Source organism: Prionailurus viverrinus, chromosome B3 (genome assembly GCF_022837055.1).
Source record: "Prionailurus viverrinus isolate Anna chromosome B3, UM_Priviv_1.0, whole genome shotgun sequence".
NCBI lineage: Eukaryota > Metazoa > Chordata > Mammalia > Carnivora > Felidae > Prionailurus > Prionailurus viverrinus.
Genome location: NC_062566.1, coordinates 117,588,589 through 117,615,284, shown reverse-complemented (window position 1 = coordinate 117,615,284; position 26,696 = coordinate 117,588,589). Strand labels below are relative to the sequence as shown.

General features: G+C 47.3%; 1 protein-coding gene and 2 long non-coding RNA genes across 12 annotated transcripts in view; 2 read left to right on the top strand and 1 right to left on the bottom strand.

Annotated features, from left to right (window-relative positions):
- Positions 1 to 1,737: 1,737 nt before the first annotated feature.
- On the top strand, positions 1,738 to 6,815 carry LOC125167616 (uncharacterized). The gene is made up of 3 exons (XR_007152844.1): positions 1,738 to 2,103; positions 4,551 to 4,629; positions 6,065 to 6,815. It is a non-coding gene; the product is annotated as an uncharacterized LOC125167616 (long non-coding RNA).
- A 1,879-nt stretch (positions 6,816 to 8,694) lies between these two features.
- CIPC (CLOCK interacting pacemaker) overlaps positions 8,695 to 26,696 on the bottom strand; it is a 20,250-nt gene continuing 2,248 nt past the window's right edge. For 3 of the 10 annotated variants that reach the window (XM_047861971.1, XM_047861978.1, XM_047861977.1), the window contains exons 2-4: positions 21,819 to 22,008; positions 15,905 to 16,074; positions 8,695 to 12,353 (exon numbers count right to left, since the gene is read on the bottom strand). In XM_047861971.1, the coding sequence (XP_047717927.1) occupies positions 11,460 to 12,353; positions 15,905 to 16,074; positions 21,819 to 21,954 (1,200 nt within the window). In that variant the 5' untranslated portion in view covers positions 21,955 to 22,008 and the 3' untranslated portion in view covers positions 8,695 to 11,459. Of the gene's footprint in view, positions 12,354 to 15,904; positions 16,075 to 21,734; positions 22,332 to 22,357; positions 24,416 to 25,990; positions 26,657 to 26,696 lie in introns of those variants that run through there. The other 7 variants (XM_047861976.1, XM_047861975.1, XM_047861974.1 and 4 more) reach the window with 7 other exon arrangements.
- On the top strand, positions 16,864 to 19,786 carry LOC125167619 (uncharacterized). The gene is made up of 2 exons (XR_007152846.1): positions 16,864 to 17,174; positions 19,564 to 19,786. It is a non-coding gene; the product is annotated as an uncharacterized LOC125167619 (long non-coding RNA).

Genomic DNA, 26,696 nt, shown 5'->3' with positions numbered 1-26,696 from the left:
GGCTGCTGCCTTCCCAGGCAGTGTCAGGGTGCCCACAGGAGGGGACCAGACACTGCCAGAGGCCTGAGCACAGCTGGCTTGTCTCTACACCCACCCCCTGGAGACCAGGGCATGGGGGCCACCAAAGACCCCAAAATGGAGCAGGCTCCGAGGAGAAAAACATCTGCCAAAGCTCATCTATGACATATGGGAGAAGAGAGGTCTCTGGAGGGGCCACAGCGATGGCTGGTGAAGTGGGATCACGTGTTAATGCCCCTCCCCCAATTTAAGCAGCATTAGCACAAAGCTCTGCTGGCAGGGAGCAGGGCACTGACCTGGAACCCTGAGCTGAGAGCAACAGAGAACCGGCCGTGAGGCCTTCTGGGGAGGAGGCAGTCCCATGTGTGGGCTTCTTCCCAGAGTCCCTGTCCCCAAATGCCCCCTTTCTGGCCTGCTTGTGATGCCTGAAATTCCCACCAGTAATATCTCCTTAAAAATAGCATTGGTCCCCCAAACTCCTCCTTGCAAATTCTGGGATTTGCCTGAGCTGCCTTCTTCCTCTGCCTGACAGCTAGTTAAGAATTGGGCCAGGAGCGGTGTGCATAAGGGATTTCAGATAGAGAGTAGGGGAGCATGGCATCCCCCCATACTCTGAGGGGCAGGGGGCCCCCATGAGCAGAGGGAGGGGTGCAGTCCTGGGACATTTCTCTGCAGCGTGGGAGAGGAGGAGCAGTAGGAACTAGGCCTCAGTGGGCAGAACTGAGCAGGGGGCTGCACATCCCCACCCGGGAAGTGGCATCTTGGAAAGATGACCACACTGAGTCCAGAGTGCCCACTGCTGCTGCTGCTGAGTCCCTGTCACCCTGGGCAAGTCACTGCCATCCTCAGACACTGGACTCCCTCTTAGACTTAACCAAGAATTGGACACTCTTGGCCTTCAGCGGGGCATGATGTTTGAATGACTCCGGAAAGGGCAAGCCACTCTGCTTTGCCACAGACCCCACCCCTCCCCACTACCCCACAGAGGGCAACCCCACACTCTTCCCTTGCCTGTTTGGCACCTGGAGGTTTCTGACTTTGTGACTCTTGAGAGATTAAGCTTCAGGAGAGCCAAGTTCTAGTCCCAGCTAGGCCCTACGTACGCTGTATGACCTTCCCCAGGTCTCTGGGCAGCCTGGCAAAACTGCTTAGCGTTTTGTGCTGTGGACGGTGGGGGAGAAGGTAGGAATAGTGCTGCAGAGAAAAAAGCAGTGAGGGGTAGGATTCAGAGATGAGAGGACAGGGAACGTGAAATAACATGAAGTTGATTTTGATGGATTCCCAGCCAGCAGAGGTCACCAGTGGCAGGGGAAGGGCTGTGCCCGCTTTTATTCAGGCTACAAAGATTACTCGCATGGTCCAGGTGGAAAGGGAGCCAGGAGACCCGAGGAGGGACGCCCGCCGAGGGGGCAGCCAGGTGAGCGGCCATCGAGGTCCCTCCACCTGAGCACCCGCAGCCCAGGCAGAGAATGACTGAGCTGCTGCGGGATAGTTTAATCAAAAGAGGAGCAGGGGAGGGGACGCGCGGCTCGCTGGAGAATTTAATTAGCAACGCTTTCAAGAAAGAAAATTAAATTACAGGAAACAGTGGTGCACTCTGAGGAACACGAAACCCCTAAACCGATTCCCCAGACCCCCACGTGCGCCGGGACCACAGCAGGTGGGACGCGGCCGCGCGGGGCGGGGCCTCAACCGCCTCTCCCGCCCGGCTTACCCGGCGCCTGGCGTCCCGGCACCCGCTGCGGTGGCCCGGCTCCGCCGGAAGGGGGCGCCGCCGGGCCACAGCCCTGTTCTCCAGGCGCCCGCGCTCCCGCTCGCGGCAAAGGTGGGCGCGGAGAGGACCTGGGCGAACCAAGCCCGGTACTGAACGGGCTGCTGGGTGTCTTGCCTCCCCGAGCCACACAGGGCTTCGCGGGCTCAAAAGGGCGAGATTTGGGTCCCGTGCTAATAGTGGTCTGACCCGAGACTCATCCAGGGAAATGGAGTCACAGAGTTCGAGGACCGGGCAGCCTTGTCCGCATCCCGCCCCCTCCCGGGTGCAACTCCTCAGATAGGCCCAGGAAGTCGCCCAGGAACACACAGCTGGTAAGTCATGACACTGACATCACACCCCAGTGGCCTCTGAGTTCTTCTCCAGCGGGGGAACACCGGGTTTTGATCCCCAATCCCTATCATGACGCTTCTCTCATAGTAGGCACTCAGTGAGGATTTGCTGAATGAATGGTAGGTGTTTTCTTGGTTGTCAGAGCCGGTGCTAACAGCTGAGAGGCTGGGAAGATGAAATGACACCGTGTGTGTAAAACACCTGGCACCACACTCGGACCACTGTGAGCATCTAGTCAAAACTGGTGCCAGTGCTTCTCAAATTTGCCAGTGTGCAGGAATCACCTGGGGATCCGGTGAAAACGCGGGTTCGGAATCAGCTGGGCCTATGATTCCGCGCTCTGACAGGCTCCCAGGGGATGGCGCTGCTACTGATCACATACTGATGGCACCAGGAGGAGAGGGCCAGCTGAGATGGTCTGGGTTCAAGGTCAGCCGTTCACTTTGTCCTTACGGACAGTGAGCAGCAAACCAGCACAGCTCCCAGCCTGCCTCCCCCGCCCTGCTGCACCCAGAACAGAGCCCCCCCCTTGGCACCCGCACTAGTCCCTCCTCCCCACCAGCCCCGAGCCCAATATCAGTCCCGTGATAGGGAGTCCCTGCGTAGTTCGTTCCAGCCTGGTCTGCACATGTGCAGTCACCTGCGGAGCTTGAAAACTTACTGAGGGGGGTGGGAAAGGGGGAAGTCCTACCTCCTGGAGACTCTACTAGGATTCGTCGGGGTGTGGCCTTGGCATCTGGATTTTAAAAGCTCCCGAGAGGCTGCCACTGTGCAGCCAAGGCCAGAGAGTCGCTGCAGTGGGGTGTCTGAGGAGGGCAGCAGTGCGAGCAAGTGGGGCTTTACAGAAGTTCACCTGATGCAGCATGGAAGGTGGACTGTACTTGAGCCTGGAGGCAGAGTCACCAGCCAGGAAGCTGGGCCAGGTATGAAATGGAGGCTCCCGGTGAGGGTGGGGCCGACAATCAATACTCCAGATTCCTCTATAGCTCCCCACCCCCTGACTGTGTAGCCCTGAGCAGGGGTGAGGCTTGGGACAGGCTGGGGAGAACGTGTTTGCCAAGTACTCTGCAGGGTGTGTACTTCAGGAGGGGCTCTGTTCTGGGTGCAGCAGGGTGTGGGAGCAGGCAGGGAGCTGGCCTGGTCTGCTGCTACTCCTTGTGCAAAGTGAAAGACTGACCTTGAACCAAGGCCGGCTCAGCTGGCCCTATCTTCACTCCTGGAGCTTCACGTTTCACCTATAGTAACAATCTTATGAGTACTGTTTATTGAGCACCCACCATGTGGGGCCACTGGACTAGATACTTTATACATTATGGCATAATAATCTTTGAGAGTAGATAGTAACCTAACAAATGAGGAAATGAAGCCCACAGAAGTCATCTAACTTGCTAGGATCATACAGAAACCAACGGGATCCAGACCCAGAGCTATGATATTTCCATCCCACCATGATGCCTCTACTCAGTCTCTTTCCTTTGCCAAAAATGCTGGCCCCTTCCTCTCAGCTAATCTAAACTGCACCATATGCCTCGACTGGGCTCAAATCTCAACCCCCCTAGAGTTCCTTTTCAGGCCTCAGAGAGCTCCTGCAGCTCTGGTCTGTAGGTGGCCTTGGGCACCAGGCCACACTACCCAGTGTCGCTGCTTTCCCGGTGAGTCACATCTCCTGGCTCAGCTCTGAGGGCTCCAGGGCCGGGACCTCATGTGCCTTTCTGTGGGCCCTGGGCCCTCGTAAGTGTTTGGTGCTGCCAGGGCCGGGACTAGGGTGAGGCAAGTGAGGTGCCTATGGTACAGAACTTCAGAAGGTGCTCACGCTTGGGGTCACGTGAATGTTCCTGCCGGCCGCAGCTGCGAGAATGCAGTGAGAATGCAGACGCAGGTGCTATTGTGGGTGAGCTCAAAAATCTGGGAATGTGGTGACAGATGGTAACTAGACTTGTTGTGGGGATCATTTCATAATGTATAAAAATATCAAATCACTATGATTAAACCTGAAACTAACAGTATATTTTATGTCAATTATACTTTAATTAAAAAATAAAAGGTCTGAAGGTGAGTCACCAAACAGATAATCCACTTGTGAGAACTCTCTCCTAGTGTGCCTGGGCGGGTGTTGGGGTGGACTTAACTAATATATTGTGCCTGTATCAACACTTCTGTTCTCAGTTAGTAGCTTAACGTTAAGGACCCTTGCCCTAATCAGAGGATGATAACCCCCCAGGTTATCAAAATGTTAATCTTTAAAATAAAAGTAGAAGTGAGTAGGACATATCACCTTGCCCAGATTTACACACCCAACTTTGGATCCATGAGACCTAGTGAGACCCAAACCAACAAAGGGATGATGGACTTAATTGATGGTCATTGCTGCCCTCCCACTAGAATATCAGCAGAAATGATGCCTGTTTTGTTTACCACTCACAACTAGGTCAGTTCCTGGGACATAAACGTGCTGACAACTTTATGTATTTGTTACTCTGAAGTAACCATGACAATGTCTACATCAGGTAAGCTTCAGGAATCATTAAAACTTTCACAAGAAGCAGAAATGATCAGGGTTTGAGAAAAATACAAATTTGAGGGGAGGGAGGAGCAGGAGTGACAAATCAAGTAGTGAAGACCCCAGGTTTGAGGATTTTTAAAGGTCCCCAAAGTGGGACCTGCCCCTAGGGCGGACCTGTGATGTCAGGGGCCTGCTCACTTCTGAGCCTCAGGGTTCCAGAACACTTTTCCCCTCAAAAACCAAAATCAAAACCAAAACATCAGTGTGGCAGGCATTTACCATTGAGTGTGAGCTCCCACAATGCCCCCAGTCCTGCAGTTGGCGGGGGCCAGGAAGCCAGACCTGTCACCGTGGCCCAACCTGACTGGTACAACTGGGAACATTAGCAACTTAGTAGCTAAAGGCTTCACAGTGTAACTGATGCTTGGAAAATACTTCAAGAATGAAAGCAGCATAGACTGTGAAGCACAAACTTCCAAATATATCTTGAGTAGACAAGGATCAACTGAAAGGCTTTTAAAAAAAAGGGTTTTCACCTTCAAGTTATTCTGGCCCTTCTCGGGCCTGCTGGAGCGTGAAAACCGTCAGTGAAAACCCCACGTCTAAACGCTGCCTTAGCTTCCCCGTCAGCTGTGGGCATCCTGGGCTGTTTGTTTTGGCGGTTCACTGCCTCTCCTCTGTGTGTTTTGCTTAAGTGAACACTCATTTGCATTTCCTGAGCAGCTCAGTAATAAGAAGCCCAGAGCCTTGCTGAAGAACAGAGGGGAGCAGGAATTAAACACTGGCTAGAGGACCGCTAGACCTCCGGAACCAGGCCTTCCCGCATTTGTTAAATATGATGCAGGGCCCGCTGAGGGTGCAGGTTTTTTATTTGTGGGCATCTTTAAGTGTCTCCTCTTCCCTTGACTTTGCAACAGATTATGCATTTGTACATGGGATGGGTAAAGACGGGTGATTGCAACCTGGCTGTCGTAGGGGTGGTTCCCGTTTTGCCATCTACAGGTAGCAGCAGCTCTTGGTTTCTCAGCCTCACACCCAGCAGCAGCCGTGCTCTTAGCCCCGAATGGAGGGCAGGCTCCAGGCCAAGTGCTCCTGTCTGCCCCCCAGCGGTCAAGGCTTTTGGTGGGGGGAGGGTTGCCGGAACAGTCGGCCGCCTGTTAGACTTCCACCGGAAGTAGCGAGCCCCTCTTCCAAGCCACTGCAGTTCCTTAGATAGTCTTTAGGAAAACTAAAGGCAGCTATTTTCACTCCTGCTCTCAAGCCACTAGGAAGGCCCGGCTCCAAACCCTAATCTTCCAAGCTGCCTGGGCCCTCACACGGGCTGGCCTCGGGATCCTGCTTCCAATTTTCAGTCCCTTCCTTTCCTAACGGCTTCCGCCCACTCGCTGCGTTAACTTCCTGCTCCACAGGCTTTTCTCTTTCTTGCTCATCTCCTCCAGCTGCTGTAATTTGAGGCAGGAACCATACAGACTGTTCTTCCAAGCAATTCTCTAACGGTTTGCATAACTGTCCTTCTGAGAGAGAGAGGGAGGAAAGCCACGTGCTCTAAGAACGAGGCAGGAATTCTGAGTGGAAAAGGCCGGAGTGGGTCACAGGATGCCAGGGACCCACAGAATATCTCCTTCCGGGAAGCCAAAGGCTGGGTTGATATTTGCTGTCTTCCCATTAGTTGGAGATGAGACTTTGGTAAAAGACAGTCATAATTATTCCAAGCAAATGACAACTCGTAAGGGTGTAATGCCCTCACTTGCATTCTGCTGATGGGTTCGAGTTGCAGGAGGCTGCCTGGCTCTGTCTTGCGATCTCAAAACACTTTAGAGACGGCACTGTTTTGCACCTCACCAACATCTTGGGATGCCAAGCGAACACAAGATCACACCCTCCTATGATAAAGGAAACTGAGGTAGCAGAGATAAAGGATGCTTCCTACTGCCTCTTCCTCCTGCCCTTCTGATCGGGCTGCCTCCAGGAGGACCTCATCTCCACCCCTCTTCCGCACAGATGCAAGTGATACCCAGGAGGCTGGGAACAGAATAAAGTCCTCATCAAGTACCACCTCATTTACATGGTCTATGACTATTACCTTAAAAACAATGTTAAGTCAACCTCAGACACTCCTTATAACACTCACAGAAACATCTTCCCTGGTTGGGGAGAGAGAAATCTGTACTGAAATAAAAGCCAATTGACATGCCCTCCAAAATATGAGTTATCCTTCATTAGAGACGAAAGGAAGGAGCCGTTTGCAGATGACTGACTAGGAAGGCGGTGATTTGATTTAACCCCAAACAACTCTGCTATGGGGCTCGTAATCTCTGAGAGCAGGCTTTTATATGAGAAGTAGTGAATCCATTTTAGCTGCAACCAGGCAATCATAAGAAAGGCAAAACCAAGGCAGACCAGCAAAATGCTTCTCTTAGAGCCACACAGAAGTTAAAAATCCGACGGAACACTTTATAAAGTCATCTTATCAGAGCACTAGGGAGCTACTTTGTAGGCACCCCAGGTTTTTAAAAATCTGTTAATTTTATGGCTCACCTATAACACAGCTAGAGATCTTTCGACTGGTGAGGGATGGGAAGAACCATGGAGAACCAGTTACAATTCTTTATTATTCAGCCAGGAGGAGTGACACCTAGAGAGGCTTAGTGACTTACCCAAAGCCACCCAGCTGATGAGTAACAGAGGGACAGGTGCATGCAGGTCTTTAGACCCCATCACACTGGGCTACAGTCTACCGTGATGCCATCCACAAGGTGGACCAAACAGATGTCCTAGGTGGACAGATATTTCCCTGTACAGCAAATCAGGCCAAGGGCCTGGGGCCACAAACTCAACCTCACTTACCTTAGCCTCCTGAGATCCACTGTGTGTGGTCTGCCTCTCTCAGTGCCACTCAGATGCAAGGATGGCTGTCAGTTTCAGGAGGGGCCTCCTCTAGCCATCTTGACATTTCATTTAAAGGGTCGTATAGCTGTATATTTTAAAGTTACTTAGAAAATTGTGTAGGACAGAAATAATGCTCTAAGAATTAGACTCTGGCATCAACCCTCTAGGCCTTTACATGAGGATTAGCTCGTAGTTTTGCAGCGTCTTAAAAATCTGGGGAGGGACGGCTTGACTGGCCTTGGGGAACAGGGAGGAGCCGAGTGTTAGGAATGAACTCTAAGAAGCACAGAGGGAGGCTTGGAGTTGTACTTGCTAAGGACTTCTGTTGTAGGAAGAACTTCATTTCATGTGGTTTTAGTTTATCCCAGCAGGCAACTGTAGTTTTGACATTTGTGAAAGTGTCAGATCAGAAGAAGCAGGGGCGCCTGGGTGGCTCAGTTGGTTAAGCATCTGACTTCGGCTCAGGTCATGATCTCACGGTTTGTGGGTTCCAGCCCCGTGTCAGGCTCTGTGCTGACAGCTCGGAGCCTGGAGCCTGCTTCAGATTCTGTGTCTCCCTCGCTCTCTGCTCCACCCCCACTCACACTCTCTCTCTTAAAAATAAACATTAAAAAGGAAGAAAGAAACCACTGGACTGTATTCTCCTCTTAGTCCTCCCAACCTACCCAATATAAACTTCTAAGATGCCAGGTAACATGGGACTTTCATATGCATTAAGATCGCCTTCATTTCCTTTTAAGTTCACACCGGTTCAGTATCTGATCCCAACATTCCCAAATGACAGGAGTACATATGTTTGAAACTTAATTCAAATACAGTTGAGCCTTGAACAACATGGGGCTGAGGGGTGCCGACCCTCCCGCAGTTGAAAATCCGTGCATCCCCCAAAACTTAAATACTAAAAGCCTACTGTTGACCGGAAGTCTTACCAGTAATAGAGTCGATTAACACCTATTTTATATATGTATTATATACTGTATTCTTATAATTAAGTAAGCTAGAGGGAAGGAAGTGTTATTAAAACCACAAGGAAGTGACATTTGCAGCACGGTACTGTACCTATCGAAAGAAATCCGTGGGTAAGTGGGTCAGTTCAAACCCATGTTATTCAAGGGTCAAATGTACTTACTCTAGATTTCGCTTAGTATTTTTTAAGCAGTTATAAAGCAAAAAGGCCGGATAGTTTTCAAGTAAGTGACTTTTATTTTTCTCTGACATTTCACAGTCGATTTCTACAAAACTTCATACTTCCTCAAAAGAATTCACATTTGGTAAATAAATCTCTACCCTAAAGAATTCATAGCAGGAAAAACACTTCAATATATGCACAAGGGTTACTTTTCTGTTGAAGGACTCATAGTAAAGTCAGACAATACTATAATCAATAAAAAGCAACGACTGTAATAAATTACAAATGTTATTAAACTCCATTCCCATAGCCAATTCAACCAGCAGCTTTTTCTAGATGTGTTTCAACATGGCCAAAAAATCTGCCAAAAGTTCTCTTTAAGGGTTGGTCTGAACTAAGAATTGCTTCTCGCCTTCAGAAGCCAGCAGCCCTGCCACAGTAGTTCATACCAGATCAAAGCATGCTCTCTAAGACCATTCCTACTTACAGCCGTGTGCAACCAATGGAGATCTTTCTGGTCTACTCCGAGGTTCCTCCATTTGCCGATCTGGCTTCTGGCCCCAAACGTCTGGGAGCCTCAACGGACTTCTTCTTCCAAGAACTAGCTTCCCTATTTGGCTTCATCTGCTTACAGCTCCACGAGGGAAGGAACACCCATGCTAACAGCCTAGAGCGACTTCCAACACTAAGTCACACGATCAGAGAAGAGCCGGGGAGGTGCTGCTTCGCCCTGCCACTCAGCAGTGCAGATCGATGATGGCTCTCATCATCTTTTACCATAACAGGAAGGGAAATGCAAACCCTGATCTAGGAAGAAGAGTCCAAGAGGCTTATAGCTCCACAGAGGGTTTTTCTGATGGAATAAATTTGGTTCTCAGCAAGTATGTTCAGATTTTTGACACTCAGTAAGACTCATGACTGGTGCCCAGGCTTTTCTGAATCCACCTGTCTCTCTAGCTTTGCTGCCAACATATTCTGCCAAAAAGGAAGCTTCCTAGCATGGTGCGCAGAGCAGGGCTGTCGTAGCAGCACAGATTCAGGGGAGGCAAAGGGAGTGGGCCAAGAGGAGAATATTCAAAGGAGCCGAGGGTCTGCTTAAAGACACATTTGCTGGGATTTTGAAACTCTTTTTCAGAAAGTAAATGGCAGGTAGTAATTCTGCCCTGGATCAGGAGAGTGTTGAGATCTTACCAAGCTATTTCTAAATTGGTCAGCCGTATGTAAATCATACATGGTGGACAACAAAGTGTGGGCAATCTAAAGTCTTGTCATTTCGAAACTATGTTACAGTTAACAACTACCAGGTAAATCTGAGCATTAGCTTCTGGCCTTGGTAAAACTTCAAGAACATTTTAGTGCAGAAAAGACGAAGCTGGTCATACAGAACTTCTTCTTAAGATAATTTGTACATAGATTTTTCAAGATGATTTTTCAACATTTCAAATTTCAAGATTTGAAATTTCAAAATTTCAAGATTTTTCAACATTTTTGGATGAAAGGATAAAAAGTCTGAAATGCTACTACTTAGAAATCCCATTTACCTTTAGCACGAAGCCGAAAGAATCGGGATCATCTGGAAATTCTTATCACACCCTCCATTTCTAGATGAACTTCAAATAACCAACACCACACCTCTGGCTTTGCTGCCGATATCTAATGCAGGCAACACAGAAGACTCCACCCCACATCGCTCCACGTCACTGTGACAGGCGACAAACGAAAACTTTGGGTATGAAAATAAAATCGGTATGAAGAATGGTCTCCAATATTTTGGGGACTTCTGTGTCATGACCTCAGGATGGTTTTAATTCAAAGTTTACCAAGCTCAGTAATCATTTCTTTCCTGTTTGACAAAAAAAAAAGTGGCAGCAGAGGGGTTAACTTACATCCATTCTTAGGAACCACGAAGCTACCTTGGAGATTTTCATACATACAACAGGTTGCACTGTTTCAAAAGAGGGGGTGGGGGAAGCACAAATTTCCAGAATCTTCCAGCTCCCAATCAAGAGATGCTGGCCATGTCTACTTTCTTCAGAGTCTAAGTCAAAAAAAAAAAAAAAAAAAAAAGAAAGAAAAAAAAAAAAGCAATTCAGCAATTATAATTCCAGATGGTACCGAATCTATTCCATACTTTAAAAATCTGAAGTATTTTGCCTACCAGTTTAAGTGAAGAGAAATCTGGCTTGGAACTAAAGTGTAAGAGTTCAATGGTGCTACCCTTCTCTCCCCTTGACTTTCCAGTTGAGGAAGACAAAGCTTCACATGATTAAGCGCCTACACCCTCGGCCCAACCTGTGCCCATGGCATTTTAGTTTTCACCCAAATGGCAGGATGCCTCGTGGAACATGAGCACACCTCGTATTTTTCTCTGTGCATAAGCTATCCATGAGGAGATCCACAAAGGGATCCTTATGTCACCTACTCCCTGGTTTGACAGATGTCACTCTGGACTCATCCCTGTCACTGTGCCCTTGATCACAGTGAGTGAGTGGGATGGTGGGAGGTGGCAGCCAGAAGAGCCCCACACAACCAGCTCGCCTGCTTTGCCCCGTGACCCATCTACCAGCCTGCAGGCTAAGTTAAGGGGGACTCAAGGACACTCTGCATCTGAGGTCCTCAGAAGAACGGAGACGTGTGTAAACTGTGCACAGACCACAGGTTAAGACAGCCAGGTCCTGGCATGTGGCTTCGTAAGTGAACTGCCAAATGGTTTAAGTTCAGAAGGAAAAGCTCTTACATAAGCTCTGGGAAACAGGAGTAGAAACCGCAAGAGTTAAAAAGAACCGCTCAAGTAACAGGGAAATATGCCTCCTGTGTTACATGTCTGGGTGGTCAGAGAACGCTTCTGGGTCGCTGCCGGCACGACTAGAGCCCGATGTTAACGATGCCTGCAGCTTGGCCCAGGCCTGAGGAGCCCTGCTCTTGGTGGCCTCTATGAACAGCTGGGTCTGCTCCTTCAGCTGGTCTAGCTCCGCCTGAGTCGCCTGGTTCTGACGAATCAACTCCTTGGTTTTCAGAGTGATCTCCAGCAGACCGGACTTGTGCAGGACCACCAGGGTATTCTGGAAGCGCCTGTGCTTGCTCCGCCGCTGCTCTGCGAAGAGGTCGGGGCTGCGGCACAGGTGCTCCGCGGCCCACAGAGGCGAGCCGTAGCTGGCTGACAGCGGCGACAGCGGGGAGCTGCTCTCCAGGCCATGCAGAGTGCTGTCTGACGCGCAGACGGGGCTGGCGGGGGAGGCAAAGGTCAGGCTGGGGGCTTTGGCCACGTGGCTGCTGGACACGGGCTGAAGAGTCTGTGGGCTCCCGCCTGCCACCAGGGAGGGCACACCCTGCGGGGCAGAGTCCGCGGCGAGCTTGGCGCCTGGGGGTGCCGGCGCGGGGGGCCCGGGTGGCGAGGCACCAGGCTTGGTGGGCTCACTGGAAGACAAGCTCGGCCCAAGTCTCTCCGTGCAGACTTTCTTCTGCACCCCGTTTTCCCTTCTTTCTTCCGGGCTGAGGGAAAGGCCCCTTTTGCCCGGGTGGGGGGCTATTTTCGTGTAAGAATTTAGAATGGGCAAGTAGTTCCTGGAGTCCGACTTTTTCTCGCCGGCGTGACATGGGCTGACGGGAGCGGGCGCGGGCGGATGGAGGAACAGCAGCTGTGGCTGAGCCGAGATCACTTCGAAGGAGGGCTGGACGGTCCACGACTGGAGCTGGGACGAGCTGCCGCCCTGAAAACAAAGGAAAAGAGCGGCACGCTACTGTGACCCGCCGAAAGGAGAGGGGCTGCGGCCTTCTTTCTGCCGGATGCTTGTAACGATTTCAACTACAGGGCTTCCTCACGTGGGCGGGGGGCAGCCCTTCTAGAGAACCCGACCGGAAAAGTGGCTGGAAAATCCATCTGAGTCTGCTATCATTGGGCTGTTGTTTTTTAAGCCTACTTACGGGAACACTCAAGGAAATACCGGTTTTTATTCAAGTGCTATCAGTGAGAAAAAGAAATTGTAGGTAGGTGAAGCCATGACATGGTTAAGGTCACAACTGAGGCAATTATAATATGGGCGAGTACAACTGCCTGGCGTAAGCTGAAGTGTGCTAGTCTCAAGCCTACAAATGTGTCTTCAGGCCAAAGTCTGTCTTCATTTGGTTATACCTGGAACCTCTTCTACCTGAAACCGACTTTTTTTTTTTAACTTTTTCTTTAACGTTTATTTATTTTTGGGAGAGAGACAGAGCATGAACGGGGGAGGGGCAGAGAGAGAGGAAGGCACAGAATCAGAAGCAGGCTCCAGGCTCTGAGCCATCAGCCCAGAGCCCGACGCGGGGCTCGAACTCACCGACGGCGAGATCGTGACCTGAGCTGAAGTCGGACGCCCAACCGACTGAGCCACCCAGGCGCCCCCTGAAACTGACTTTTGATTAGAAAGTTACATGTTGTCAGGGCCCCTGTTTTTGAAGTCAGTGATGCCCCAGCAACCAGAAAGCCACTCAAGCGAACAATGCTTACTTGGTACTTACTAGGGGTTGGCACTGTGTGTGATGGTTTCTGGGGGTGCTTCCATTTACTGTCCCTAAGAACCCATGTGTTCGTTACTGTCTCCTTTCATAAATAAGAAATGGAAGCTCAGAAAGTGGAAACGGCTTGCTTTAAGCCTCCAAGCTACTAAGTGACGGAGCTAGGATTCCATCCTGGGTCTGACTCTAAAACCCAGCCTAACCATTCTCTACTCTGCTTTTGTTATGTTACTCCTCAATCATACACTTTTATTCTTCAAGTACTGATCCAGATGGAAGCCTATTAAAGAAGGGCATGGCTACTTGTCTCTAATATTCAAAAGCCAGTCTACTTCCAACTTGGTCCCAAAGATAGGAGTGGTGACGAGGCTAGGAAGAGAGAGAACCCGACAAAGGTTCTTATCCCTGGTGGGGTCATTTGAGTTATCTGAAGAAAGCTATGGACTGTCTTCCCACATCTGCCCACCATTTTGCACACGTTTCAGCTCCTTGGATGCCTGGCTAGGAACTTGAGGCCAAATTCAACTATAGTTCATTTGTACAAAGGCTAGGATTACCCGGAGAGCCCATTCTGGGGCCCACTTGGTGTTCAAACATAGCCGGGAGTACGTGTAAGCAATGCTAGGCCCAGCAGCCACACTTCCCTGTCAGAGATCCAAAATTATGGGTCTTCTGAAGTAGAGGTCAGCCTAGCCCAGTCAGAAGCAAAACTTCAGGCTATCCCGCTAGTCACTCGTGCCCTAAGAATAGCCCCACAAGGCAAATGGATCCAGACAAGATCTAACTCATTGCTTTCCCAAGATGATTTCAGTGGACGGCTCTTACTGCTGCTGTATGCCCACTGCCCTAATAGATACTTAGCTCATTTGTCCTCATTCTTAGATTTTACAATGTATTATTCACGTTGAAATAATCTGAGGAAACACAGGACAAGATTTTCAGCTTGGATAGGATCTCAGCACATTTCACATAAAGCCTCCACGTTAAAGATGAGCAAACTGAAGTCCGCAGTGGTTGAGTAATTACGTGCAAGATCACATGGGCCAGCAGCAGAAATGGAATCAGACCCTCAAAAGAAAAATACCTAAAAGCAAGCAGCAATAATCAAGACATTACACAATATGAGGAGATTTTTTTTTTAAGTGTATAATTATTTTAATTTTGGAATGTGCCAGATTCTAGCACGTACGAAAAAAACAACAAAACTCCTAGACTACTCTACTAGGTCAGCCTGCCCCCTGGGCCTCCAATCTCCTGATCCAGCCCAGCAGCCTTCCCGGAGGTCTTTGTCCTGAAGAATGCAGCTCTGCCGGAAAAGCCTACTCACTCCTCACCCGTGGGCTGTTCTCAGCTCCAGGAGCTGCCAGCCTCGCCTACAACAAAGAAGGCGTATAAACACAGACACACCAGAAAGAGCTAAGGGAACAAGAGAGGAAGGCAGGGAGAAAAAGAGCCCCGGAGAAAGGAAGCCCTGAGAAGCAGGCGGCACTGGTGGGGCCTGGACAGTCTCATTTGGGCTCCGTGTCATGTCTTTATTTTCTCTCTTCATTTCAGTAAGGGGAACTATGCTTCCAGCTGAGATACGATCTGCCAAGTAAAAATCTTCAAATTCTTTTCCCAGAGTCACTAGGTTGCCTTGTTGAAAATCAGTTTGTGTTCCTCTGTAACAACTACTAGGTAAACAGTTAAGATCTTAGGGTTTCCTGTGAGGCTCTAGCCATGTTCTTCTGCCTAAGGTGGGAAGGTCCACAACACAAAGCCAGATTTCAAACGTCACTAGTTTCAAGCAGCCTCATCAACGAATGGACCCATGCGAGAACTGGTATGTTTTAGAGCAAAGGAGGGTGAGGTTAAATGTTCTTTGACAAAATTCACATGATTGAATTCTCTGTTTCAAACACTGGGTCTTAGCTTACATTGTCATCTAAATCTTCTCTTCTTTCATATCCAGACAATAATCACACAATATGCATAGTTATATAATAAAGCCCAAAGCAGGGTATTTTTCAATGCCACAACAATGCTGGGTAGAGGCTGCTGGGATGGCCATACCCAAACCAAAGAGCTGCTTTCTCACTAATGACACGGCTTTGGGAGAACATGGAAATCGCCTCTACTTCTCAAACAAATAAATACACCTTTCATTCCTCAATTCAGGGGCAATTCAAATTAAAAAGAGATTCTTTTGTTGCTACCCTCACTTCTGTCAAACGTTAGAATGCACCAGGAAAGTGACGACAGGGGTGCCTGGGTGGCTCAGTCGGTTGAGCGTCCGACTTTGGCTCGGGTCATGATCTCACGGTCTGTGAGTTCGAGCCCCGTGTCGGGCTCTGTGCTGACAGCTCGGAGCCTGGAGCCTGCTTCAGATTCTGTGTCTCCCTCTCTCTCTGCCCCTCCCCTGCTCATGCTCTGTCTCTCTCTGTCTCAAAAATAAATAAAACATTAAGAAAGTGACGACATTTCTGCTTCATTCCTTTATCTGTGACTAAAGAAAGCTGGGGTCCTTTTGGACAAACTAGGAATATAGAAATGAAGTAGGCCTGCCGTCTGGAAAATGGGAACACGTGTCATGACCGCTGTGGTTCTGCAGAAAACACTGTCAGTAGTTGAAAGGAAACATCGTCTCCCCAGGACAGAAGTGTGCATCGGTGTGGCACTGGCGGTCTACTTCTAAAATCTCTCCTGGGCAGATAGGGAGAGGCAGGGCACGCAGGAAGCTCGGGAACGTTCCCGTGCAGAGACGGCAGGAGATAGTAGTCCCCCTCACCTGTTTGACCAGCACGTTCTTCATGACAACCATCGGGGACAGTGCAGGGAAGGCACTGCCTGCAGTCTTGGAGTTCTGCCTTGGCCTGTCTTCCCGGCCCCAGCCTAAGGCGCTCAGCATGTCCTCGGATTCCATCTGCTCTGCCGAGCTCAGACATTCTGAGCTCCCATCTGGTGGGCAGAAGAGTGGTCAGTTCACTTAGGATCTAGGCGAGGGGCTCTTAAGCAGACCTTCAAAGGAGTCAACAGACTTCTTGAAATGGAATAGAACATTTGTGATAGAAGTTTTTGTGAATTTTTCTGAATGGGTCTTTAGCTTTCATTGTATTCTCAATGGAATCCCTCCTATCCCCAAAGATTAAGAATCCCTGCCCTAGGACAGCAGGCTTCCTTTCTAACTCTGTTACAGACCAGAGCTTGCATCAGTTAGGGTATATGTGAAAGTAAGCATCACCACCACAGGAGAAATGGGTTGAAGGCTTCAGAGTGAGAGCATTACCTTCAAGAATCTGTTGCTGAAAGGGGAACGGAGTACATGCGTGACCTGGGGCAGGATTAAGACCTTTAGAGGCTCTGGGCACCACAAAATAGAGTTACGATAATAAAAACAAAATGAACCTGTAAACCTCCAAACTTACATCCATGCTGAAATGTAAACAGCTCCATCCTAAGTTTTCTAATTGTACACTTCTGGGTAAGCTCATCAGAGCCGAAATTTGAAATGTGTCTTTGTTACCCACCTCCACCCAGTTAAGCACCTCTCTTGTGGGTGTCCTAAATGCATGCTGAGTGTGCCTCCTAGGGACCCTGCACAACCGGTGATAGAAAGACGCTGCTCTCTACGGTAAAGAAGATAAGGCTGCCCTACGGGAAATCCATACAAAAAAGACTTAATTAGCTACCTGCTAGAGTAAACCAAGAGATTGCTATAACCCTGCTAGTGAGGAGTCTGGGAATACACTAAATGCTCATCAAGAATCTCAGAGTAATTTGGATGAGGCAGGACCGAAATGTGACTATAATTTAAATGAGTGTAACTGTCAACACTTGCATTTAATCAGAATCTCTCGTGATGCTTTTTAGAATTTACAGATGTCGGGGTCCTCCCCTCAATCTGCTGAACTGATTTATCTGGTGCCCAGGAAGTGGATTTTCACAAAGCACAAGTAATCCAAACGTGTGCCTCTAGTTAAGAACCATGGCCAGAAACAAAGGACCTCAGAAGCAAAATGCATACCTAGTGGATGGATCTTGGTTTCTAAATGTCACAGGTGAGTTCAATTCAAGTCTTTGGCAGTAAAAAGTACAAGATGAGCCTGGACGTCTTATTGTCCCCAAAAGCAAGGAAGTGTTCAAACATAAATGTGGTCAAGTCAAAAAGACACAGGAACTATCAAGAAGGAGCTTCCACTGGCCAAACTTGGGACAATTTGAGTATCAAAAAGAACAATCATATATGATTGACAGACTGAATTACGAAAGAATTCCATGTATCCATAGAGATACTCAAAAAAGGAGGACAAACTCTTCTTTACAGAAGAGCGTCACCTAATAAAATGTACAAGGAACGATAAAATCAGATCACCCTTTTTAAGCCACAAATGCAGTAACTGATTCAGCTAAGGATAATCAGTGGTGGTTGCAAAAACCACTGGTCAAGAGTTTTGGGGAAACAGGAGAGTCACACAGTCTCCAAGTATCATCCCATAAATTATGTTCTAATTACAAAGATAAAAGGATACTTTTACGATAGAGAAATCTGGTACAGGCTTACACACTACCTTAAACAAGTGATCAGCCAGGGCTTCATCAAGAATAAGACAAATTTAGGAGTCTCATCATGTGTTGCGATGGGAAGGATGTAACATCAAAAATGTAGTACTCTGGTAAAAAGGAAATGTTTATCCTGATTCAAATAATGGGGAAAACACCAGAAAAATCCAGAGAGTGAGACATTCTACAAAACAACAGGCTATCGCATTAAAAAATGTCACTGTCATTGTAGCGCCTGGGTGACTCAGTTGGTTGAGTCCGACTTTGGCTCAGGGTATGATTTCACAGTTTGTGGGTTTGAGCCCCGCGTCAGGCTCTGCACTGAGAGCCTGCTTGGGATTCTCTCACTCCCTCTCTCTCTGCCCCTCCCCTGCTCATGTTCTCTCTCAAATAAATAAAATAAACTTGAAAAAAATGTCACTGTGATTAAAAAAGAAAACAAAGGAAAGAAGGGAAGGAAAAAAAAGGCAAGGCAAGATGAGAAAGCTGTTCTAGACTACATAAGACTAAAAAGGACAACTAAATGAAATGCCCAATCCTCAGCTGCATCCTGGATCCAAAACCAACAAATACACAAAAAGACAAACACAGGACATTATTGAGACAATGGGGAAAATCTGAATATGGACTATAGCTCATTAATAACTACATCAAGGTGAAAATTCTTGGTTACGACAATGATATTATAATTATACAGAAGGTTATTCTTTTTGGAGATTTGTACTTAAGTAGTTACGGACGAAGGCTCAAGTGTTTGCAACTTACTTTCAAATAGTTCAGTACGTAAATACATTTTTTACACATACACGTTTAGATTATATTATATATAGGGGCGCCTGGGTGGCTCAGTTGGTTAAGCGGCCGACTTCGGCTCGGGTCATGATCTCGCGGTCTGTGAGTTCGAGCCCCGCGTCGGGCTCTGTGCTGACCACTCAGAGCCTGGAGCCTGTTTCAGATTCTGTGTCTCCCTCTCTCTCTGACCCTCCCTCGTTCATGCTCTGTCTCTCTCTGTCTCCAAAATAAATAAACGTTAAAAAAAAAAAAAATTATATTATATATGTATTTATGTGTGTATAAAGAGGTGTGCTTGTGTATAGATAGAGCAATATGGCAAAATGATATCACTCGGTGGATCTGAATGAAAGACATTTGTGACATTCACTCACTTTTGTGTAGATCTGAAGTTTTTCAAAATACAAAGTTGGGGAAATAACTAAAATGGGAATAATTAAATATGGAAAAGTAATTACAATGGGAAAAACTACCTTGGTTTTACAAATCATATCACACTCCCAGGTAACTGGAACAATAACTCCTTGAACTAACTCACTGGCACCTGGCCCAGGAGCGGCCAGAGGCATCCACTGGGGCCATTTTCGGGGGCATAATGAGTTAGATTATTTTTAATATCATCTTGTGTCTGAACAACTCAATGCTTCTGAAAGCACTTCTACATAGACAATAAGGAAACTATCAGAAAAACTATGCCCTAGACTTTGGGACATACTACCGAACAACCGGCCTGACAAGGTTGAGGTTGTCGAATGGTATCCTGAAATGTCAACATATTGGGAATAATAGGTGATAGGATTATGGAGAATGTTTCGTTTCTTCTTTGCATGTTCCTAAATTTCTAAGCTTCCTCAATGAGCATGCATTACCTTCACGGTAAGAAAAAAGGACGAAAAACAAACATGATAATAAAAGTAAGAGGTATTAGGCCTATGATGTTTCCCAAACCAGTCTGATCACAGAAATCACCAGAAACACTTGTAAAAAATAAAATAAAATCCACCTTTCCTGAAGGCCCTCCCCCAGACCCTTGCTATCACAATCTCCAGGAGAGGGGTCTGGTGATCAGTATTTTTTTTTTCCCCTCTTTCACAGCCCCGAGAAAATGAACCCTGTCCACCAGGAACCATGATCTTGGACTTCTCCCCTCCAGAACTGTGAGACAATAAATTTGTTTTCTGAGCCGCCCAATTTATGACACTCTGTTGTGGCAGTCCTAGCAAACTCATACATTATCCTAACCAACAGAAGTCTGGCTGGAGTAACCTCAGCTTAATCCAGGACAATATTCTTACCATCCAGATAACAGAACTACACACATTTCCAGGAGCCCACCCAAACTTCCACCATAAGCTTAGCCCATTCCCTGATCGGCAGCTTTGGCCAAAGCTCAATATGTATGGAATGCCAAGGCAACGGAACCTTCTGACTGTCCTATGGAAGTACAACTTTATCACACAGCAGCGTGTTAGTCACACCAAATGTAGGTTTATTTTAGTCCCCACACAGAACATTTGCATTCCAGTGTCGCAACTGTGAGCATCCCAGCCAAAGTGTATTCCCCATCACTGACTACTCCTAATCAATCACTGAGTGAATAAATGATAAATGAGGTGGATTTGGCTGACACTGACCTAAAAAATTGCACCAGAGCTTTCCAGAATACTGGGCAATGGTGTCGAAAGGTAGGGCCTCTGGAAACACATGTCCCTGGATTCAAATCCCAGCTCTACCACTGACCAGTTGCATGATCCTGGAAATTATGTAATCTTTCTATGCCTCAGTTTCCTCATCTGTAAAATGGAGAACATAATACTTTCTCACAGGATAGTTATTATGATTTATTGTACGTGAACTGTGATCTATGTAGCGATGGGCTGCAGTCGGTTCTTACCAGCTCATAAGGACTGGTGGTATACATCTTTTCTAGTTCCCCAAATCCTCCCATCCCCATATTCAGTAACATCTTATTAGTAGCCTGAAATTAATTGGTCCTGGTGAGAGTATATACATCATGGAAACTGGCAAACATTATTCATCAGGGCCAGCCATTGGTTATATAGAACTTCTATGGTAAATTCTATATAAATGTTAACGTCATTATCATTACTCAGGAGGTACACCGATTCCCTTGTGAGTCTGAGAAGGCATGCTGCTAATTAAATAAATAACACTGATGAAATTCCTTCAGCAATTGATTACCTCAGGGGAATCAGTATATACATGGATGGTGGTGACTGGTATTTTTAACAAGAACCTCAGATGAGCCTTGTGATGAGTCAAGCTTGGGAAACAATGCTGAGAGAGAAGAAAAACCCAAAGGGCTATAAGCTGGCCCTCCCTTCACTGGACTGTCCCTATTCTAGTCCTTCGATCGGCTGGTGCTCTGTTCCTCTCTGAGCAACTGTCTATTTATAATTTGGCTTCTCGTGCAGCATGCCTACAGGCAGAAAACACACCCCTCTAGGGATGAGAGAGTTCTAATTTTCCTAACAGCTGCATTTCTCACTATAAATTAACAAATCAACAAGATGGATTGATAAGTCTCTGTGAAGCTGGATAACATAAATCTTCCTCTCGGGGAGGGCTCTGCTCTCAGGATGCTGACCCAGCCAGAATCCCCTGGCTTCATCTCTCTGCATCCTCTGGACCAAAAATGTTGCCCCCAGAGCCATAGTCAAGTCACTGAAACACTCAAATGTGGAAACAGAAGTGCCGGGCACAAAATTAAATGATTCACTGCATATGCAGCTAGCCCTTTCAGATAAGGTTTGAAACAAACTAATGAGGAAAACCGTTCTACTTTCTTGTCTCTAGTAGATTCTCAAGTTTGGAACTGAGGCTCTCCAAGCCCAAATACAAACGCACAGGTACTGGCAGGGACGGGTTGTGGCGGGGAAATGTTTTTAAACACGGCAAATTACTTTCTTAGTAAAAACAGCTGTCTTAAATCACATACTCCTGTTTCGTTTGCTACATGGAGACAGCATACAGCAGTACTTTTTTTCCAGCAAGGTAGCTGTTCCTATGAAAAAGGAGCTCAGACAACAGAATTACCAGGATTTAAATATTTTTTCCCCACTAACTTTGCAATGGCTGGAAATGTAAGGTTTAAAGTTGAGAGTCTGCACTGGAAAAAGATGTCAGATCATTCCTTCAGAACTAACCCCAGTGACTCTGCTGGGTAAGTGGCCCACCATGTGGCACCAGAATTACCATTTTAAGAGATCAGAGACTTATTTATCTTGTACATGAAAGCTTCCCACCTTTATCACACAAATGAGTTCTAGGGAGGGCGTTTTTCAGGCAAATCATTCATCACAATGTGGAAGGAATAAGGTATTTTTAACCTGAAAATCCAGAGTCCTTATCTGACTCAGCAGCTGCCATGCCGTGCTGACGAGCCACTTTCTTCATCTCTGTGCCTTTGCCCAGTTTGGCCGAGAGTCTTCTGGGGCTCTCTCTGGGTGGGTTTTTCCTCTCCATGTTTTACCGGGCTAGAAGTGGATTCATCAAGTCCTGTCTTTCATCTGGATTGCCCTGTGAGACACAACAATTACATAAGAAGACACTGCCTGGAGAGCTGAAACAGGTGATCCAAACGGTGAGGAAAGGAAGGGCAAAGAACACTGGCCTCGCCCACTTCCTCTGAATTTTCCCAGAGGTCTCAGCTTACAAAGGCTTCAAGTTTGCTAAACACTAGAACGGTTTCCACCCAAAAGAAGGTTCACTGTCCTCTCCTGCCCTCAAATTCCATTACGAATTCAGGGCACACAAACCACACTCAGTGGAAGCTTTGTAAACTGCGAACAAAGGCACACTTGATTAGGCTTTTTGGAAGGGGCAACTCCCCCTGCTCCCTGAGGGAGTGAGGAGAGGTAATGCCCACCTCGGACAAGGCTTGCTTTCCCATCGTGCACTGGCGGGCTCTGGGCTGCCACCTCCCGTAACACAGTTGCTCCAATGAACCTTTCACTTCTTTGGGTGAGGTACTAAACAGAGTAAACACAGCTCCTCATACAAGCTACATACAAGAACTTTTCTGCACGAAAGTAAGATCATATATAATTGTGCTTCGATTCTACGCAAGTCCACACACAACATTATTGCTGTTAATGTCCTCCTCGGTTGCTATTCCATTTTACAGAAAAGGAAGGTGAGGCTCAGCTAAGTTATACTCAGTCGTTTAGAAATACTTATCAGGTCCCCACTATGAAGCAGGCATTGGGCTAGGACCAGTACAAAGTGAATAGAACAGACATGGTCTCTGCCTTCCTGGAGCTTGCGGTCTAAATAGCCAGCCAGACATTAATCAACCAATCCCACAATTACTTAATTACTATTTGATAACAGCTATGAAAGGGAGGGGCTGACAGTCTGAGGGGACTGGGCAAAAGGCTTTCCTGAGGAAGTGACATGTAGCCCAGGATCTGGAGAAGCCAGGGAAAGGGGGCTGGGTGGGGTGTAGAAGTGAGAAGGCCCTAAAGGTGCAAAGAGTCTGACACATTCAAAGAGTTGAGAGGCCAGGGAGGCCAGAGCACAGTGAATGGGGGGGGGGGGGGGGGGGGTTGAAGGCCATGCACTTGTGCCTCGAGGGATTGGTGAGGGCCAGACAGGCAGTGCCTTATGACCCATGATCAGGTCAGCATCTTAAAAGCATTTTGGATGCTGAACTGAGATTCAAGTGGAGAGAGGCAAGAGAGGCGCTGAGGTCATTCGGATACTGCCCCGGTAGCCAGGTGGATTAAAGTGGTGGCAATGGAAATGGAGAGAAGCGAACAGACCGGAGACGTATGCAGGAGGAAGACTTGGGGCTTGGTGACCACATGTTGGGGGTGTAGATGGTGGTACCACTTCCTAAGCTAAGCAGCCCAAGAAGAGCACAAAAGAGATTGGGTGGGGTGGCTAGGCTGTTCCAGTCTTGGTCACATAGAGTAGTGGCTGTGGGCCATCCAGGTGGAGATGCCGGGTGGGCTGTCACATGCACAAGTAGGAGCCCCGAAAAGCTGAAGAAGCCTACACTTGCCCCACTGACACACAACTGGTCCACAGCAGACCTAGAACTTGGCTAACAGTGCAAAGAATGAGACAAACGAGCCCTTCAAAGGGCTGGCAGAGGCTGGGAACATTCCAGATATTTTAACAAGGCCGCCCGAGTCCCCACAGAATGGCAGGGGTGAAGACGGCATGAGAGGAATACACAAAGGATACTTCAGGGATAAAGAGAATGGGGAAAACGACAATAACAATGAAAACTGGGGAGGTGCTATGGTCTGAATGTTTGTGTCCCCCCAGAATTCCTATGTTGCAACTCTGACCCCCAAAGAGGATGGTATTAGGAGGCAGGGCCTTTGGGAGGTGCTTACATCATGAAGGTGGACACTCACGAATGGGATTATAAAGGAGGCTCCGGAGAGATCCCTTTCCCCTTCCACCACATGAGGACAGTGAAACAGACTGTGACCCGGAAGAGGGCCCTCACGTGAGTGTGCCGGCACCCTGATCTTGGACTTCGAGCCTCTAGAACTGTGAGAAATACGTCTTTGTTGTTTAAAAGCTACCCAGTCTGTGGTATTTCGTTACAGCAGCGTGAAAGAGATGGAAACAATGCCTGGTGAAGTTTTAATTCACAGTCCATTTGCCCTTCTGAGTGGAGAGAGACACAAGCTCCATGCCAAAGGGCACCGTATCTGGAATACCCCGAAACGCCAGGCCTGAACGCTTCTCTAGCAGAGGATCTAGTGAAGAAGCAGAGGAGCGATTCAGTATAAAAATTAAAAACAAAGGTATTTACAAGCATCCTTGAGCAACCCTCTTGCTCATACTTTTGCATACAGAGTGGACTGAAGGGAACACATCTGAATGAGACTAAATTTTATTTTAAAAAATTGTTTTTAAGTTTATGTATTTATTTTTGAGAGAAAGAGACTCTGAGAGGCAGAGAGAGAGAGAGAATCCCAAGCAAGCTCTATCCTGTCAGCTCGGAGCCCAGTGAAGGGGTAGATCCCACGAACCCTGAGATCGTGACCTGAACCAAAATCAGAGTCAGGACTCTTAATCAACTGAGCCATCCAGGCGCCCCTGAATGAGGCTGAATTTTAAACACAACTACAAGTAAAAATTATTTTGTACCATAGCTAACTCATGTAAGGGGACTGGCTTCCCCATTCAACCCATGTCAAACCAAGCACTCTTCCACAGGTCCCAAGTTAAGTCCTATGAACATAAAAGATAAACAATGCCCCCCCCCTCCCCATCTCGCATAGCACCATCTTGCAAAGCAATGTCTCTATTGGGTGGCTATGAAATTTGACAGCATGAATAATCCAGTTTAAAAAGTAAACCAAAATGTAAAACTGTATTTCTAATTAAATCAGGATCCTTTTGTATGGAACCCAACAAATGTGCAGTTTCTTTTCCCTGAAATAATACCATCCAAAAGTGAATAGGAAGCTTCTTCAAAAGGGAAGTAGATATAGCTTGTGGATGGGCAATCACTTATTCAGGTCTGACTTACTTTCTTACTTATTATTACAGGGTGCGCGCGAGAGCTGGTTAGGAGCAGAAAAAGGGAGAATCCCAAGCAGGTTCCATGCCCAGCGCAGAGCCCAATTTGGGACCTGGTCCCACGACCAGGAGACCATGAGTGAGCCACCCAGGTGACCCCAGGTATTTTAGATAAAGCATCCCAATTTAGTCTACAATCCTTTTGACAATGAAAAATGTCTTGCTACTATTATTAAAGTGTAGCCAATACAGCTACATAAGATACACAGGAGGGGCACCTGGGTGGCTCAGTAGGTTAAGTGTCTGACTTCAGCTCAGGTCATGATCTCCCGATTCTTTAGTTCGAACCCCGCATTGGGCTCTGTGCTGACAGCTTAGAGACTGGAGCCTACTTTGGATTCTGTGTCTCCCTCTCTCTGTTCCTCTCCTGCTCATGCTCTGTCTCTGTCTCAAAAATAAACATTAAAAAAAAAAGATACATAGGAATTTTCTGGCTCATTGGAAATGTGCAGGACAATACTAATTGTGGAATCAAAACACAAATGCTGAAATAGGTTAAAAGAGAACAGATGCAAAAATACTAAGTCTTAGAGAATGAGTGGTCGTTGGAAATAACGCATAATCCACTTTAGAATAGCAAATTGAGGGGTGCCGGGGTGGCTCAGTCGGTTAAGCATCCAACTCTTGATCTCAGCTCAGGTCATGATCTCATGGTCTGTGAGATCAAGCCCTGAGTTGGGCTCAGTGCTGACAGCATTAAGATTGCTTGGGTTTCTCTCTCCCTGCCCCCCCCCCTTCTCCAGTTTGTGCACACGTGTGCACTTTGCTCTCTCTCTCAAAATAAATAAATAAACTTAAAAAAACAAAAAGAATAGCCATCGACTACTTTGGATGTGAAAGTGACTAAAAGTATGAAAGCTTCTGCCCTAAGTAATGTTCTTTTTAAGCAACAGAAAGCCTTAGGGTCTTAGGAAAGTTCAAGCGGGATGGACAATGAAAGGTTACATCATCCCACCTTGACCTCTCTTCTCTGCGAGGAAACGTACTTCCTTCCTGAGAGTGGCACCAGGGACATCAATTAGCCAGTGAACAACAGACCCACTCATGCACAGCACCACGAGGCCCTCGGCAGGAGAGAAGCACACAGAGTGATGGCATTTACTACTGCTGTTGTCAAACCCAGGGCCACGCAAATGGCAGTCTGAAAACCTTAAGATTCTTTTTCCTCCTCAATATTATTTTACCACAAAGTCAGATGCTCATAAGCTGACTAGCAGTCAAAAATAGGTTACTAAGCCCTTACCCACCATGCCGTCCCCTGCTTCCTGGCACTGACTGGAAACCACTAATGCTGCTTTACAAACATCTGAGATCCTCACGTGCCGGACTCCGCACTGAAAGGACTCCAACTTAAGTTCCCTGGATTGTCAGAATCGACCCTAATCGAACCTTTGGTAACTGCGTATGTAACATATTCTCCAAATAGTTCCCAGACAGAATAGTACACATAAAACTCCTAAGGGAAAGTGAATCGATAAAATACATAAGTTGATATAAATAGGTATAAGGTAAAACTCTAACTAAAGTGCACCATAGCACTTCTATTTTTATACTTCTTACATTGGAGTCTAGGTATTTGTCTCCTCAACCTCAAGAGTTGTTTTTTTTCATCTTTGCAACTTCAGCCCCACCCCCCCTCCCATTAATGTGTGAGGTACTCA